At 32.9% G+C, this 18,553-nt stretch overlaps 2 protein-coding genes across 5 annotated transcripts in view; one reads left to right on the top strand and one right to left on the bottom strand.

Moving 5' to 3' along the window:
• LOC105152413 (uncharacterized) overlaps positions 1 to 18,553 on the bottom strand; it is a 260,147-nt gene that overhangs the window by 93,363 nt on the left and 148,231 nt on the right. For 2 of the 4 annotated variants that reach the window (XM_011066693.2, XM_087405971.1), the window contains exons 6-7: positions 10,703 to 10,960; positions 9,923 to 9,959 (exon numbers count right to left, since the gene is read on the bottom strand). In XM_011066693.2, the coding sequence (XP_011064995.1) occupies positions 9,923 to 9,959; positions 10,703 to 10,775 (110 nt within the window). In that variant the 5' untranslated portion in view covers positions 10,776 to 10,960. The remainder of the gene's footprint in view (positions 1 to 9,922; positions 9,960 to 10,702; positions 10,961 to 18,553) is intronic. The other 2 variants (XM_011066694.2, XM_087405972.1) reach the window with 1 other exon arrangement.
• LOC105152414 (lachesin) overlaps positions 1 to 18,553 on the top strand; it is a 141,290-nt gene that overhangs the window by 31,319 nt on the left and 91,418 nt on the right. The window lies entirely within an intron of this gene.

Here is an 18,553-nt window from a genome sequence, read left to right as displayed (position 1 = left end):
TGTTCCTCGCGTGGAAATTAACAATCAAGCATTGAATGCGCTAGACGAAGAAGTGCTACAATTTGCTCTTATCTCCTGTAATCTCCCGTAAGTAATGTAATCTTTCGGAGTGCTATGAATATGCAGGTGAGGGCCCGCGTGGTTTCCTCTAGCATGCTATATAAGTTAATTTTCATCTCTACTTGATTTAACTGCACACTACAATAAAAATTTTATTCATGGTTGCTTTGCTAAGCGTTAGCTTAGCTCCTCGCCCGATTTGTTTGTCTATTTCCAGATGAAATCGATAAATGAAAATAGTTAATTTATGTTGAGACTTACATTGAGTTAGATTTTCTTTCGGTATCTTATTTATACTTTTAATTCAATTATTCTTTATCTAATTAATCTTATCAATTTAATATATTTTTAAGAAATTATTTATATTGATTGATTCTCATTTCTTCAGGAAAAACTCGTTCGATGCAACCACGAAAGACGAATCTCATAGCAATTCGTTTTTCGTAATGGAGCTACGTCGTTTCGAACTGCGTGCGGATTCTTTTTAGACCATATTAGTTACCAGCGCGATTCCACTTATGAGATATTGAACGAGCCGGTCCGTTAATGGCGCGACGATCAAAGAATATTGAACGTCGATTCGTCGAGAGCGGCTCACCAGGAGTACTCTGGAAATTTCACGTTAGTTAAACGTAAATGAGCCGTTTCCCTCATTTCTCTGATCCAATCTTGCGCTATTATTCGATCCGTGAATGAAGTTGCTTGTGAAAGAAGAAGAAGGATATTCAACTGTTCACACGCTTGCAGAGTTTTTGATCGGGTTCGTTAACGTCAGATATATCGCTCAAACGATGTTTGAAATATTGAATTTTTTCAATTAATCCTACAATATTATTAGATAAAGGCTTGTATGAAAGTTTTATATAAGGGCGAAATAAATTTTGGATAAATATAAGAAAGTAAAAAAAATGTTTTATAATTACTTTATAATTATGTTTGTTATAATCAGTTTTTTCAATATCTTGATATTAGCAAGAAAAATAATTGAGCGTAATTACACGGGAAGAAGGAATTGACACGTAATATTATTTTGCTACTACACTATGCATCTCGTCAAAGAGCCACGCAAGATCAACATCGTTCTCGAAGTCACGTGAGCAATCTCGTAATCAGTGGAAGACCTCGTCTCACGTCCGACGTCAATGTTTGTGAACATCAGACAAAGTCTTAACTGCGAGCAATTTCATCGAAATAGTTGGACGATCCTAATTCTGTCAGATCAATTTAGCAGCGGATCTCTAACTTGTACGAGGAGCAAGACATGATAACTCGATTACCGATGTCCCTCATTTTATCCGTTGCCTAAAAACTCGATACGTGATTCTGAATCGCATTGACGACGTTACACTATAACGATACACTTGACTTATATTTATTTAAATAAAACGCTTTCATATATATATATAGAAGCGAAGTAAGTTCAGACATGTGAGATGAAGGGATTCTTCGCGTTGCAATTTTAAAGCGACGCTCGGACTTTCCCGACTTTATTCTAGAACCACGAGGTCACGAGGTAACGGCAAAATCCTGAAGAAAAACAACCCTCTCTCTCCAGCCTGAAACCGCACTCAAAAATCTCCCAAATCCTTAAGTCCTCCTAAGGAAACATCCGTGGCTTAGCGGGGATCTAACGCCAACCTCGTTTACGCGACAAATTCTACGTTGGGGAAATGAGAAAAGAGAAAGACATGTTACTCAATCAAAATACTCTAAGAAAATGTAGATCTTCCTTTATAAATCGCGGAAATACTGTTTAGAATTAAAAACATTAATAATGTTTATAACGATTATATCAATAAAGTAATAAAAAATTATGAATTTTGTGCATTATTAAATACTGACAATATCCATATTAACAATATTTATATGACAAGATAATATATGACAAGATAATTGTTTCAAAAAATTTTATTTAAAAATTTCAGTTTAATACGTATTTTAATTCATTTTTTTTTAGGACCAAGAAAATCAGATTATGAAAATGATATTGAATTAAAAATTTATCTTTCGCAGAATGCGCACATAATAAATATATGTAAATAAAAACAATTTAATTTTCAACATTTTTATTCTTATTTTATTCTATTAATAGTTAGAGTGAAATATATAAAGAAGAAGAATAACATATATAACTTAAACTGCTATAATGTTAGTAAAATTAATTATATATATATATATATATATATATGCATACACGCATAAACTACTCTTGTTGATTATTATCGAAGATATCTTAACTAGTTTAATACTTGAAATTGCGTAAGAACTGTCAGATTTAACAGATAGTAAATGAACTGTACGCGATGCGCGATGGACGAGCGATGGATGAAGGAAGGAAGGAAAGTCGCCGAAAACGGATTACGTGTGACAAACACAGGGATAAGTCTTTAGACACGGAGCTAGGTATAAGAGCGTCGTGTGTCACCGACATGCAACAAGTTGCCTCCAGTGGAGTCACCCCCGTGTCTCACCGCCCGCGAATAGCGAGCCACCCCGCATTAAATCATTTTTAAACGTCCTCACGATCGCCGTCGGACTTTTATTCGGGCCGTCGGGCCGATACAAACCGAAGTCTGACGCGCGATAAATTTCTTTCTTGTCGGATTTCTTTCCCAAGAAATAAAATTCAACTATCAATTCCGGCTGCGTATATATTGTTTTCCGTTCTTAAAATATTAATGTGAAACCTGTTAAGTTCAATAACGCTAAAGTATTTAAAAAAAAAATTACGTGTTAAAATGTACATTTCTGTCAGTAATATCGAAGTCAGTTATCTACGTATTACACACACATACGTTGTATATTATGAATATATAATAGTTAAAACAAAGAATTTTTTAAATAACAAATAAAGTCATTCTTGAGAATGTAAAAGAAAGAATAAAAGCGGTAATCTGCATGTTCTCCTTTAAAATTTAACATTTGATGACAATTTAAATTAATTTATACCTGTCAGAAATTTATCTGAGACTGAAAATTTATCAAAAAATGACAAAAATTATAAATAACTATAACACAGTTAGTCCAAGGAAAAGTATAAAAACATCAGAATTCTCTCTCTACTTCATCTGTGCTAAGAGGAAACTTGTAATACTAAATTCAGATACACTTGGAGGAAAGAGCTCTTTGGAAGTTTATCGCATATCTGTAACATAGTCAGAAGTATGCAGAGAATTCCAGCGGGTCAGGTCGGCCCGGTCGTTAGAGGGCTGGCCTTCCCAGTTCACCCTGAGCATGTATCAAACTGAACGGTTCCGCATTTAATAACGGTCGGAGCTCGCTGTCAGGTCGGAGCCGCTGTTTAAAGCAACCGTTCGATTGATTGATTGATTGATCGATTACTTGGAGCGGCAACCGTGTTACACACGAATACGCAAACACTCTTGCCTATATGTTCTACGCGTCGTTTAACTCCACGTTATGCGCGTAAATTGTAGTACTATACTGACTTAGAACAAATGTAGCAAGTCTCACTTAACATATTCGAAACTAAAATTTCCATTGTATAAAAATTGTTTTTTTAAATATATTTTTGCAGAAGGATATTTAAATCTTCTTTTCTCATTGCTCTCAGTCGGAGACTGTTTTTTTGTTGTAAACTAATAAATACAAACGCTTGTGTGACATTTTATTTTTGTATATAGAAAATTAAATTGTGAATATAAAATTGCAATCTTATTTATTAAGGAAGAAAGAGAAAGAGAGAAAATGAATGAAAAAACATAAGTTACATAAATGGCAATTATTTTTTTTATTCAGTGTAATTTAAAAACTATTACTACCTGAATAAAATATTATATTATTTTTTCAAAAGACAAGCAATTTTTATTTATGATAATAAATACCAGGAAAATATGAAATATTATGAGAGTTACGTTCCTTGTATCCGTAAAAATAAAGAGGTCGCATTCAGGAACTTTGTAAAATTGTAAATCTGCGGAATTGTACAGTTGGTAAACTCCACCGAAGTTAAAAGAACGTTCTAGAAAAAAGATGGACTGGCTGCTTGTTTTCTTTCTCGTTTTTTTTTTTAACAAAGTAAATTTCGCAAGATGTCCCACTCGTTTTCTCTCGCTTTTGCACGATATTACGCGAATAATTTGGAAATGGTATCACAAGCCGAGATCACGTCGTGCGCTTAATGCGGTGCATAATGGAAGCGGAAGGGGATGGAAAGGGAGACGATACTCGATGTAATCCGCGATGCACACACATGCATACAACGGGCGCGTTGCAATTGGGCTACGAGGTTACACCGGCGACGCGTGCGGGCGTCCTTACGAGCGATAAATCAGCGACGTGCTCGTGAAATTGAGCACGCGTGCAATCCCCCGTGTAAACACGTTAGCAGTTCATAACGTCGCGAGATCCATGGAAGCGATCAAAGCTCGGCGCTTTCTCTCTCTCGTATGCGAAGGGCGCGCGGCGCGGAGTGTCGGATTACGTCTTCCTGATATTAACCCTGCATTGTAGGAACCCGCACGAAATGCACCCTACTATGTTGTCCCCGTGCAAGAGATGCGGTTGATTAATAAAATATGTAACGTGTCACGATGGAAAGCTCTCTTTTGGCGAATTTTTAAGTCTTCTTTTGTTGTGTGAGTATAATCGTATTTATCGAGCGAAGAATACAAGTCTATACTTTGTTCAACGAGAAAATGATCTCGATTTGCGGCAATGTAACGCTGTACAATGCTATGAAGACCTGCGCAAAACAGATGAGTTTTCGTTCAATTCGAAGTCATTCTCTCGTTGAACTGAGTATGAAAGATTATCTTGTTTCAATGGAAATTAATGAAAAATTCAAAATAGCTCTCTTCTAAATTATTTCTTACTGTTAATCACTGATATCGCTTATTTATTTGCTAAATATAAAATATCTAAAGAAACAGATTAGATAAAGCAATGGATATACTTTTTAGATATGTCACTTACAATTAGAATTGATATTTTGTTCGGGAATTACCTCAGAAAATTTTTATCAATATATATATATATATATATATATAATTATAATTATATATACAATAATTATATATACAATATACACACACACACATATATATATATATATATGTATATAGAGTGGTTCTTTGTGACTCATAATAAAAAATTTTTTCGAATTTTTTTTACGGTACTCCTCGAAACACGATTCTAATTCAAGAAAAAAATCTGTAAAACTGCAATCCAATCAAATAAAAGGAAAACGTGCCCCCAGGCCTCTACATTTTATGGTAAAGCAAAAAAATCGATTTTCGTGAATATCTTTTAAATTGAATATATCTAAAAAAAGTTTCAAACAAAAGTTGTAGATATGAATGAGAAGCATTTTATTCATTTTTTTCGTATAACAAATGGTTTCGAAAAAAAGGAAATAGAATAAAAATTATTAATGATCTTCTTAATTGACTTGAACATTTTTAAGAAAGGCTTAAAAAAAAATATATATATATTCTTAATTTTTAACTTTAATGAGTTATTTTGGAAAATTTTTTAAGTATATTTCTAAAAAAATTTTAGAAATTGTTGATAAGTTCGGAAGGTACGTTTTTCTTTTATCGGCTGCAATTTTATACAGATTGTTTTTCTTGAATTGGAACCGTTTTGAGAGATATCGCAAAACAAATTGAAAGTCGAAAATAAAAGCTACTTTAATGTATATTGATTATCGAAAATTACTCCAAACAAAACTAATAGTTTGTATTATTCAAATTTAATAACGTATTAATGCGGAAAATACAGTGAGGTGGAGAGAGAGAGAGAGAGAGAGAGAGAGAGAGAGAGAGAGAGAAATATATCGCGTTAAAAAAAAAATAGAATGACATTTTTATTGCGTACATCTGCATCCGCACTCGCACATAAACATAGCTATAATCTTTTTCACGAGATTTACAACATAGGGCCAGAATTTTTTTTTTAGGAATCTTTATACATAATAAAATCTGAAAAATCTTTTTTGAATTATGATAATTTTATATTACAAAAATAAAATTACGTATATAATAATTAATATAATAATGAAATTCAATAAGATAAAGAGAAAGGTCGACTAAAATCATTGAAAAAGTTAAAAGAAATAAAAAAAACCTTAATGTATTCATTCTTTAATTGTAAAAGTTTTAACTGTAATCATTTATCTCTCATACTATTTTTGTATATAAACCATTACCATTCTTCTCTTCTTTTTTTAAATATTTAAAGGTCAATGAGAAAACCCTTATACCGTATTACGACGCCCATGCAGTCATATACATACCGCACTCACGATTGCCTCGTAGATTTCTGATACGCACGCGTACGCATAAACGCGTCATTGCGCTGCCATGGACCGAGTCGACAGGGTGGTCAGAGAGAGAGAGAGAGAGAGAAAGAGAGAGAGGGGGGGGAGAAGGTGATGAGGAAGTGGACAGAGACGAGATTGGGTTGCGGGACGGGGTTGCTGTGGCGAGAGTGGCGGAGGCACATGGAGGGTTAATGCATCAACATCAAAGTGGCTTGCCGGTACAATTATTGCACTCAACGCACTGGTCGCTACCGCTCGGCGTGCGGTGATGCACACTCACATGGATCGCGCAGATAAAACGTCACACACGTCCACTACAGTGGTGCCATGAGAATACAGACCGTATGCACCTGGTTCAGCGAGAGACAGATATAGAGAAAAAGAGGAAAAGAGTGAGTGAGTGAGTGAGTGAGAGAGAGAGAGAGAGAGAGAGAGAGAGAGAGAGAGAGAGAGAGAGAGAGAGAGCCGTATATTACATTCTTCCACATTTAACTGGACGGACATTAATTTGAAAAAGTAGGCGCCTGTCGCGCCGTACCGCGCCACGCCGTGCGCCGCGGTTTAGAATCTCATATTCGCGGATGCGGGCATGCGGACTTTACGCGAACGTTCAGCCGCAACTTATGCGCTTTTGACGCACGCGATTTTCCTTTTTCCCTTGCCCATTTTTCCATCCGCTTCCCTCTACTCGCTGTGGCAGTATTGCGTCGCGTTGCGTTGCGTTTTTGTATCATTTCACTGCACTCGAATGCGTTACCGAGGGATTTAAGATTTCTGCGCGCATTGTTCCTCCGCGAGAATCCGCATTCGCGAGACTTAAGCCGAGCCAACGGTATTAACGGCAAAACCACAGCAAATTCTGGCTGGAACTGTATGTGAGAGCAAACTTGTGCGATTACACGAATATAAATATAAATATATACCTCGAAGGTATTTTTAAATATTTTATTATTTGAAATAATTAATTACATTTCAAGAGTACGCGCACGCGCGAATCTGCATTTAAGTTCTGCATTATTGCAGAAATTTAAGATTTCCACTTTATTCGCGCTTTTGAATTTACGCGTTGACGCGTTATGTGGTCAGAGAAATTATATTTAACATTTTACTCACAAATCCACATAAGCTAACGAATTATATACAGGGTGTTCCGGAAATAATAATACAATTGAAATAGAGATGAAAATTTTTTGTATAGACATATTCAACAAACTTTCAATCAATAAAATAAATACAAACATTATTGAAATTTATTGTATTATTTTAAAATTATTTACCAAATCCAGATTGATATAGAAAAATCGATGAGTTGTCAGATTGGATGACTCAAGCAGATTATAGCTGGTCAAATTCATGCATATTTAATGAATATTCAACCACGATTTTTTTCGAACAGAACGAAAAAATTTTATTCTACATTTTAAACTTACTTTCATATGAGGAATTATCTCTTTCTCGGTTGTATAACGTTTTCTAGAATACTCTGTTCCAGAATATGCAAACGTTGCAAGTATAAATAAAAGAGGAACAAAGAATATTCTATATATATCTAACATATCCCAACTAGCTTATTTAATAAAAGTAAAATATGTTAATTGTGGTTAGTTAATATTTGTCTTTATATGCAAAAAATGTGAACTACTTTTATTTTATAAGTAATAATTTAATAATTTTGTATAGCATCTATCCATCTGTATTTATTAATTTGATTATTGACTTGTACTTCCATAGATACTAGAATTTTTAAGAATTGTCAATATTGCTAAAAATTATTATAGTATAAAGGTGGTATAAATAAGGTGAAATAATATAAATTGTTAAATTAACTCATATCACTAAACCACAATAACATCTAAGAGAAAGCTGAGAAAATAAATAATGCATGGATTAATATGCATGTGTTGAGTTATAGATCTAAATGCGCATGAGTCTAATTATGTAATAATTAATCAATTTCGAAATTACTTTAAAATTCGCGCGCGCTCGTTCCAAAATATGAATTAAAGTAGTCGTACGATATTTGTTTTTTAATATACTCGTGATTAATTGTTGCATAATTAGACTCGCACATTTACGTCTGTAACATATACATAATTTCCCATTTATTATCTCAGCTATTTATATTACTTTATGCTATAATAATCAGCTATTCTTGATAATATTGACGACTTTCTAATACTACGAAAGTGCAAATCAATACTCGAATTATCAATAAATATATGTAGATGACTAGACTATACAAGATAAAATAATATTATAGACTATCAAAATAAAATTAGTATATAGATATATAAAAATAAGTATTATAACTAATACATTAGCATATTTCACTTTTAAATAAGTTAGTTGGAATATGTTATATGTGAAATATTCTTCGTTCAACTTTCATTTAGACTTGTAACATTCGCATATTAAAAGTCTCTGAAAATTATTTTTCTCTCTTGTATGTACAACTTTATATAATATTTAATCCTGGAAACAGAGGTCGCGCATACAAACTCAATTAAAGAAATATTTGAAAAAAGGAAGTAATAGAAAATAAGATAATACTATACAAAATATTACGAATCTCTTTCCTTGTCATGTATTTTATATACTAATTTATTTTTATATTTACAAATATACGATATACACGATATATCATTTTATAATGAAAAAAATGTGATATTATATATCGTACACATCACATTTTTTTCATCATTTTATGCGCATTGCGGAAAGAAATTTAAAATTTCATCTTCTAGAAATGTCAATATACTTAACTAATTATTATTTTATTTCATTATTACTTATTCTTAGTCTTTCGGGGTACTTTCTATTATTTATCTTAAACTTTAATTTGATTAATTAAATTATAATATTTTTAATTACTAATATTACTATTTTTAATTATTTAATTTCCAATTCTTGAAAATCTCAGTATTGGTGTTCAATAAAAAATATTATAACTAGATTCAAAGACAATTCTTCTTCTTTCAAATACATATTCTATTCTTATTTATCGAGGTTACTTAAATTATAAAAATTTCCTATCACTTTTTGATTTATTTTTACGATTTTATCCTATAAATTTCAAACAACTGATATTGTATAATTGTACTTTGACATATATTATAACACCAAAATGTCATAAGTCACAGGTTTTGCATCAAATACTGAATTCTATAATCCTTGAGCGTGTGTGAACGTATTCTTGAATACACATAAATTAGTGTGTAATTAAACACATTTCCAGGATTAAATATATCATTAATCTGTGTTAAACTCATCTATTTTAAAATAGTAGATCTATGAAATGTTACATAATATCTTTGATGTATTATGGAAGAGGTTTCCCACCTTTAAGTAAACTTTCAGCTCACTGTCTTACTCTCTTACTTTTTTATACTCTTTTGTTTATCCAATAGATAAATTATATAGTTTATCCGAAGATGGAACAATCGGCCTTATATGTGTAATGTTCTCATATAATGTCCTTTAATATATAATTAAATATATGTTTTATTAATTGTATACTTGATACAATTTTTTTCGTTAATCTATTCCTTCCAATTAAAATAAAAAGAATTTTGCACTCACCAATGCACAGCAGTGGAGCTAATATAACCAGATTGATCTGTAAAATACAAATTCAATGTACGAATTCAAATTATAGCAACGAAATAATTTAATTTTCTAAAAATATTTTATGCATGTATTAAATCTTTTATACGTTTTTTTCTTTAAATAAATATCTAAGTATTAAATCTTTTATACGATTTATCTTTAAATAAATATCTAAAGTAGTTCTTGCAGAAAAGAATATTTTTAAGTATAATGTTTAAAAAATTTAATCAATATGATAATCTAATTTCCATGATAATATTATTATATTAGGTGTTGGAATTAATTCGTAGCGTTTTACAACTGATGGGAAGTACTTTCATTAATGTATTTTTTAATGCTCATGTGAAATAAATAACATTCTTTCATTAAAAAACGCTACGAATTAATTCCAACACCTAATAAATACTTTATATTGGTAGTTACTTTATATTGATTGTACAGTCTTGACCAAAAATATTAGAATTAAAATATACACCTACATTTTTTTTATTTATCTGCATTTCGTTTACCTACATTATTTCCTATTAGTTATACATAAGTTTAGAAGGTTGTTGAAACAAAGAATAATTCATAGCAAATATCATAAATCACTATTTTTTAGCTAAATTTTTTGAATTAAATAATAAAGTGTTTAATACTTTTAACCAAGACTTGTATTGCAATGAGAGATGCAAAATAGTGTAGATACGAATATGCTACGGAAATAAATGTTTCACTTCGCAAATAACGAATAATAATCAAATGATAAATTACTCTTTGGTTGCTTTACCGTCGCATGATATGTCCTCGGGCTTCCTCCTCTCTCGTTTTTCCATTCTATCTTCATGGCACTCGCACACTCACTCGCGAAAACAACGGTTAATTACGATCGCGCGCGCTTTAATTATTAAAGTATGATAATCACTTTTCGCGATATTATAATACAATACAACTGTAAAGTCAAACTGTCGTGATTAATTAAGATGCGATTCGTCCGAAAATATATGATCGAAGTTCAGACGCATGAATCACCTGAAAAAGAAAATACGTATCTTTTAATAATCTTCCTTTTCTATTTTAAATGAATAAGTTGTTCGAAATATAAATATTATTTACTTTAAATATTATTTACTTAGTAACTATCACCGTAATGTCTATTGATTAGACATCGTTACGCTTACGAGTCGTAAATGTCGCGGAAATTAATTAGTTGATTCGAGCCGATAATTATTAGCCATAACAATTGCATCTTGAAGAATAATGCGATGATACACGAAGCGGTTCGCGCAGCTGCTTGTCTTCTCGAGCCTCGATATGCAAATGATAGCGCATTAATCTTGCAGAGACAACAGCGCGTGGATCCAATCCCTACTAGAAATTTATTCAAGGATTTTAACAGGTCTTAATCAGGTTGACCTTATTTCGTAGGTCCTGAAAAGATAAGTTCATCGAGACCTGATCAGTCATGTAACGCAGCACAGTAATTGGATCCTCATCAGGATAGTCTCATCAGGTACGGACTTTATCGAGTCCTGATGAGGAACTCGTCCATCTCGTGATGTGGTTGTGTATTAGAAACGAGGTCAACCATACTCAAACTTAACGAGAACCTTTTTATATAATATATATAGGTATACTTATATATATAAGTATTATCTTAGGTCAATCAAACCAGATCTTTATAACATACATCTTTACAAAAATCAACCATACTCAAACCTGACAAGGATTTTTTTATATATATATATAGGTGTACCTTATTCAGGATTATCTTAGGACAACCAAACCAGATCCTTATAACATACAACCTTACAAAGGTCAACCATACTTAAACCTGAGAACCTTATTTAGGATTACCTTACGTCAATCAAATTAGATCCTAATAACATATAAGGTTAACCTGACGAATTCTAGTCGAGATGACGTCATAATAACGAATACCACGAAACATTTAATACGAAATTATGAAATAAATACAGGAACTTAATCACACGAGAAATAGTCATTAACTAAATACTCATTACAGAATAAGTTTAGTATCTCACAGCACTTGTCGTTACTATGTTTGGAAGGTATAATATACACGAAGCAGTTTATGCATTTACCCGCAAGTTTATCGCGTTGTCATTAAGTATTTAAAATGTTCTGGAATGGATATAAAGGTCCGTATTCTGTAACACTTAACAATAATGTTGATATTGTTATATTGTCGTTGCGCGGCTTTTTTACTAGGTATATTCGTGCGTTGCACAATATACGACACCATAATTAAGAGTTACAGAATAGAGGTGAGAAGAGAGACTTAATCAATTGTGCAAGTTAAAATTCGTTAATCATTGGCATATAATAAGTTTATTGTCTCATGATATTTCGCATCGAGTCTGAAAATAATACACACGTAATGGCATATAGTTGCATGCTCGAGAGATTTGTCACGAAAAAGATAATATATGGTCTTTTGTACATACCTAGTGCGCGCAGATATACGTACCAAAATCGCATATTTTATTGTTAATACATTGATACGAAATATTTAATGCATTAGAAAAATATATATGTATAATATATTGTATATTCTATTTTTCGGATCAATTTTGATGAATGAACTATATTGTGCGATAAATTTAATATATTATATTGTGCAATAAATTTAATACATTTAATTTAATAATAAAATTAACTTTGTTTTTTTTAGACAATGGCTATTACATATGCTATATCTTTAAAAAAAAAAACAAAAGCGACGAGCAATACTGTGTGTCAGTACAGAATTTGTGTTGTTATTGCTGAATATAACGCTACAAAATAAAAACCGAATACCATTCCTTGTGTTAGTTAATTTTGAGATTGCATATTGAAATTCTAAATTAATTTATTTATTTATTTGAGGAATATAATTTATCTTTGTTTTATACAAAAACATTATTATGTAAATTAATCTATTATTTTTAAAAAATTTTTTCATTCCGCGGAGGATAAAATTGTATGATTTTAATAAATCAGAAAAATAAAATTAAATCGTTGCGAATATTGCTATAACTTTTTATTTGGCTTATTAAAAGTATACAACTGTTTCATTTCTATTAAATATACGATAAAATTTTAAAAATAGGATAATAAATTAATCTAAACTAAAAATGAACTGTAGCTTTTAAATTTAGAGATTTAATTTTATATTTAATAATTCTTTGTAATTATAACAAGATAATAATTAATAAATTATTTATATTTTTATAATAAAAATTAAATAATCTACATAATGTCTGTTTATATAAATTAATTTTGAGCTGCGAAAATAAGTAATAGATTAGTTACGCGAATAAATGCAATTCATTTCGAAGATATAATCTTCTATACTGTCCAATTTTATATACAGTTTAACTTGAAGATTATTTTCACATAAAGATTTTCTATTTCAATTAATAAATATTTTTTTAAATATACTTTTATGAGACATATATTACATCAAAAATATCATATTTCAAAATCATCAATGCGTAAAAATTCACCTACAAAATGTAATCCATTATAAATTAGTTTAATTTTTCCAGAATAATTATCTCAATTTTTATATTGATTTATTTGAACTTACACATCATTTGTTTACTATTAAACGAAAATATCGTTTTTTCCCTGTGAAGTACGATTCAATTAATCGCGAGATTTAAGCGCGCAAACGATCACCATGACGAACGTGGTAAATCATAAAAGTCCGCCGGTTATTCGTGAATTTTAACTCGTTTTCATCAGCTATGTACGTTACATCAATGCTTTACCATTCACCTTTCTCCCGTTTTTCCTTTCATTTTTTACACGATATTCCTCGCTGTCGATCGTCGGAACTCGTCGGGACGTCAAGAGGACGCTCGTCATTCTCGAAAAGTAATTTAGAAAATGTTAAAGCGTGAAAATTGCATGTTTTACCACCCCCTCACGTTCTTCCCCTTTTCGACTTTGTGTTTCACGGGGCGCATGTTTGCCGCTTCGCGCGGACGCGTGTAACGTTTGCACGCGTATCCCCGCGTCGGACACGCGTGCTAAAAGTGCCGGGCGTGACACGGCTGCGGGATGAGCATGGGACGCGAGCGTACAGAAGTATGGACCGTGCGGTGGGATATGCGGTATGGCCGTGCGAGGAGATAAAAGCGGATAACGTATATTCAGAGGGATCACCGCGACGGCGGATACCGGTGCCGATGAATAATACCGGATGTATTCCTCGATATAGCGTCGCCATTTTCGATGCAGCGGCGACTCGCCGTTGTGTGACGATTAGAATGGAAAAAGAGAGCCTAACGTGAAATACGTCTATAACTTTATAGAGTGTGAATAAATCTTTCTATAGAATCTTTTGCATTTTGAGTAAATTTGACTGTAGTACGATCTTTTCACTTTTAATTTCAGTGTAATAATTTTTTGCAATAAATTATTTACTTCTCTCTAAGACGTTTATCAACATCAAAATTATTACTTGTATGCCTATCAATTTAATCTAATTTGTGACATTACTACCTCAGTTTTAGTTTAGGATTTCATTTCGAGACCGAAAATTATTTCGGTACGTAGTACACAGAACTAATTATGTACATAAATTCACACATTGAAATATATATAATTTAACTACTAAAATCCAGCTGAAGCCAGAAGACTTTCTCGTTACTTAATTAGTTAATTAGTATACTCACATGCGATTTAATGTTATTTATTGATATTAACTCTTTGAGTTTCTAGTTTTATTTCTCAAAATACAATCTTAATTGATTCATTGATTCAATATCAATTTCTTCCAAATATTAAGCATCTTATTTCAAATTTTAAGCATAGCGTAATAAATTTTATGGTATAAGAATTATCATGTCTGTGATAATTTCGATATTGATAACTTCAAATTTGATAAAATGCACGATGATGTGAGACATTGTTATTTAATTTCTCAATTCGCAACTGGCAATTTTCGCAAGTCCTCGAAGAGCATTGAGGTTTCCGAGGGAAATGCTGGCTGCGTTCACGATCGGAAAAGCCTAGCCACGCGTGTTATACGCGAGTAGGTTTCCACCAGTGGTCACAGGAACGAGCTCCATCCCGCTCGTCTCGCTCGTTTAACCCAGGCAAGCGCTCGGTGTCCTCGCTAATAGGATTACCCGGATTCGCGAAGTTTCCTCCCGGAAACGGAATGACCGCGGTGGATGTAAACGCCGACGAAATTTGCGGCGGATTTCTGCTGCCGCGCCTGCTCATCGCTGAAGATATTTCAATTCATAAAGGCGACACTGTATATCAGATGTCCGTTTAACGAATATAACGATTAATTCTATTCGTCCACAGGATATCTCACAATTTTGTCAGCACCCTCAATCCTAATTTTGATGACAGATTCGTCGAGTGATTTTTAAAATCAATTTTTTTCGAATTCAAAGTTTGTAGTACAGATATTAAGATTGCCAAGGTACATCAATGCCAAGAAAGACGAGAATATTCATCAGGATATATACGTAATATCATAATCTAATTGTAAGTATGACTTTGTCAGGAGTTGTTCAGAGAATTTTGTTGGAATTGTTACAGTCGACCTTCCTACGAAAAGTGAAGGTGGAATGTAATTCCTACTTCGACCTTCGCGGATTTCGGCGGCGGGATGCGAAGGAGCTGATGCCTAAACTATCCGACACAGGTTCGTAACTGGTAACATTCGTCGGTACCCACTGTCTCTGTAATGTGACCACTTACGAACGTGCAGCCGGCAGCTATGCAGTTTAATACTTGCGAGTGTTTCTTGCAGCAGCAGCAGCATACCGCGCATACTGCGCTCCTTTCCCTTCCCAGTTTCTCTCTTTCTCTGTGGGGGTTATTCCATTTCGCTAGAATAAACCGACGAAGGGTGGAATTTTCTTGCGGTAACCGCGAATCGACTTACACGCTGTTAGAGTAAGAATATGGTTTAGCTGCGCATAAAAGAGAGAGAAACAATGTTTAATTCGCTTTCTTGCAAACGCGTCCTGATTCACTGGGATGCGTGGAATTATTGTGACTTTTGTGAGTCGGAAATTTCTGTGAAAGGGGAATGAATTTCAAGAGAATTTTCAGTAGAAGCACTTAAAAAATTTACTTCGTATCTTAAGAGTGCGTTACATAAATATATTCCTTATATTCGAGAGAAGAATATTGTACAGAATGTAAAAATTATTCAAATATTCAATGCGTGACCTTAATCTTCGTATTGGCTTAAATTTGTCGCTTCTACCGACATAAATTCTCAAAAAAGTAAAGAAAAGAGAAAAAGGCAACAGAGGAGCGGCGATTGCGGCAAGGAGTGGTTTCTTTATGTGCGACACGGTCTAATTATTGGCATGACCCGGTAGCACATTCGATCGAACGTGGAAACGGTCGCCCAATGCGGACTGACAAAGATGACGTACAGATCTTGAAGCACAAGTACCCGTGGAAGAGAAGTCCGTGCAAACTCCTGCAGACAGCTCCACAAACTTCACCAGAACGTTACGTGCATGTGTATAACGGTGTAATCGTTCACCACAACGTATCCCGTAAAGTATAGTATTGTTCAAAAAAGATACTATCTTATTCTGTAGTATAATTCGCATAATTCGCGTACTGAATAATTAAGACCGACGTAATTTATATGCACTGTAATACAATACAATTTACTCGTGTATTATCATGAATTTCATCAACAAATGTTTATTCGTTGTAAACTCTTACGTATTATACGTCTTTAATAAATTTAGTATTAAACTCCATCTTATTCCAGAATTTTATTTTAAAATAATTTTTAAATATTGTATTTTCATTAAGAATTTTAAATTTTTAAATAATTAAATAATGTGTTTTTGAGGCAATATTTTCTCTTTCTTCGAAATGAGGCAAAACATGACATGAAAATCATAGAAAACACTTCTGAACTCTATGTTTATCTGCAATTTGCGTTACCGTTGTCGTAACATTGATGTTAAGTCTGCTTTTACAGTGAATACGGTTCTTCGGCCACCATCATTGAACAGCGCTGTATGTACGGACAGTTTCAACTCGCTCGAGTGGCCGTTATATGGGGTTCTAAGCATTCTGATTCTGCTGACCGTTGCAATCCTCCGCCTCCATCCCTGTTACACCACCCGTTCTGCGCCCTGATACGACCCATCCCTCGAAGCTACGTGGTTCGCCTTTAAACCACCCCATTCTCGCGCTCGTTCATTCCGCGACTCTTTCTCGCGCTTACTCTCATTTAGCGACTTTCCAACCTTTCCTGTGCGGTTCGATCTCTCACTTGCTTTCTTCATCGACCGTGCGCGGATCTCGTTAGTGCCTTCGATTTCACTACTTCACTATCCACCGCTTCAGCTATCCCTCCCTTAAGAGGGAACGTGTACAGAATGATCCTTTGCGAAGGGCTATGTTTTCGAATTGAAAAATCGGAACGTTAGCGAGCGCAGAAATTATCTGACAAATATAAGTAATAATTTGTAGTATAATAATACGATATTATATATATATAATTAGTATATATTAAATACAAGCCATAAGAATCTTTAAAAAATTATCGGAAATTTATCCCATAATTTTCTATAATACATTATTAAGAAAATTATTCTATTTATAACATCTGCCTTCAGATTACAAATAAATTACAATATATATATTAAAGTTTACTGTTGAAATATCTATATTTACACTTATACCTATTTTTTTTCCTATTATGTTTTATTTATTAAGCATCTCTTATATTTGTTCTCTCGACAATAAACTCGTAGTTATTTGTTGCCTCAGGGAAACACGACCTAATAAAAAGTTAAATATTTAGTAGTCAATTGCTGTTCAATTTTCCAGTATTACGAATATCGTTTGTAGCTCGAATACGATTCGAAGATTATAAACGAAAAAAAATATAAAAGTTTTATATATGTATAATATTGTATATAAAACTTTGTGTGTATATATATATATTGTAATGTATATAATAATATAATACGTATATAATAAATAAATATATAAAGAGAGAGAGAGGGGGGGGAGAGCAAAAGAGAGAAAGGCAGGATATTAATATTTGTAGAAAATAATATCGTTCACAAACTGCGAACAAACGATGCTTGGTAAACATGCCCGGAATTTTAAGCGAAAATCTTCTTGCTACCGCGGTTAAGGGAGAATGTAAATCCAGCGTAGCCGAGCTCGCGAATTATAATTTTCATTCCATGGCACGCGAGCAGGAATTTGTACGGGACGATAGTCAAACTTATGTAAGAATTGCATCGACCAATTACCCTCCCCCATCTCAACCTGTTTTTCCACCTACTTCCTCGCTCCGGCCGTCTTCAGGATAAATTTTTATGGCACTGAAAGTTTTCCTCGGCGATTCTCGATTAAAACGCTCCGCTAAACAATTTCGCCATTACTGAGATACGCCAATCGTCGAGTTGGTGAGAGAGAAACTGTAGGAAACTTTTTTAAAATGCCCAATACGTGATCGAATGAAAATCGGATGCGAAAGCTCCAAGATATTAGATATTTTTATGCACAATTACATTTGTTGATATAAATATACATCTAAATGAATTACGTTTTAAATGATTTTTTTATCTTCAAACTTAAAGTACGAATATGTATAAGAGAAAT

The sequence above is a fragment of the Acromyrmex echinatior genome, chromosome 4 (genome assembly GCF_024713525.1).
Source record: "Acromyrmex echinatior isolate Ae372 chromosome 4, ASM2471352v2, whole genome shotgun sequence".
Classification (NCBI taxonomy): domain Eukaryota; kingdom Metazoa; phylum Arthropoda; class Insecta; order Hymenoptera; family Formicidae; genus Acromyrmex; species Acromyrmex echinatior.
Note: the sequence above shows the minus strand (reverse complement) of the source record. Positions and strands in the feature narration are given on the sequence as shown.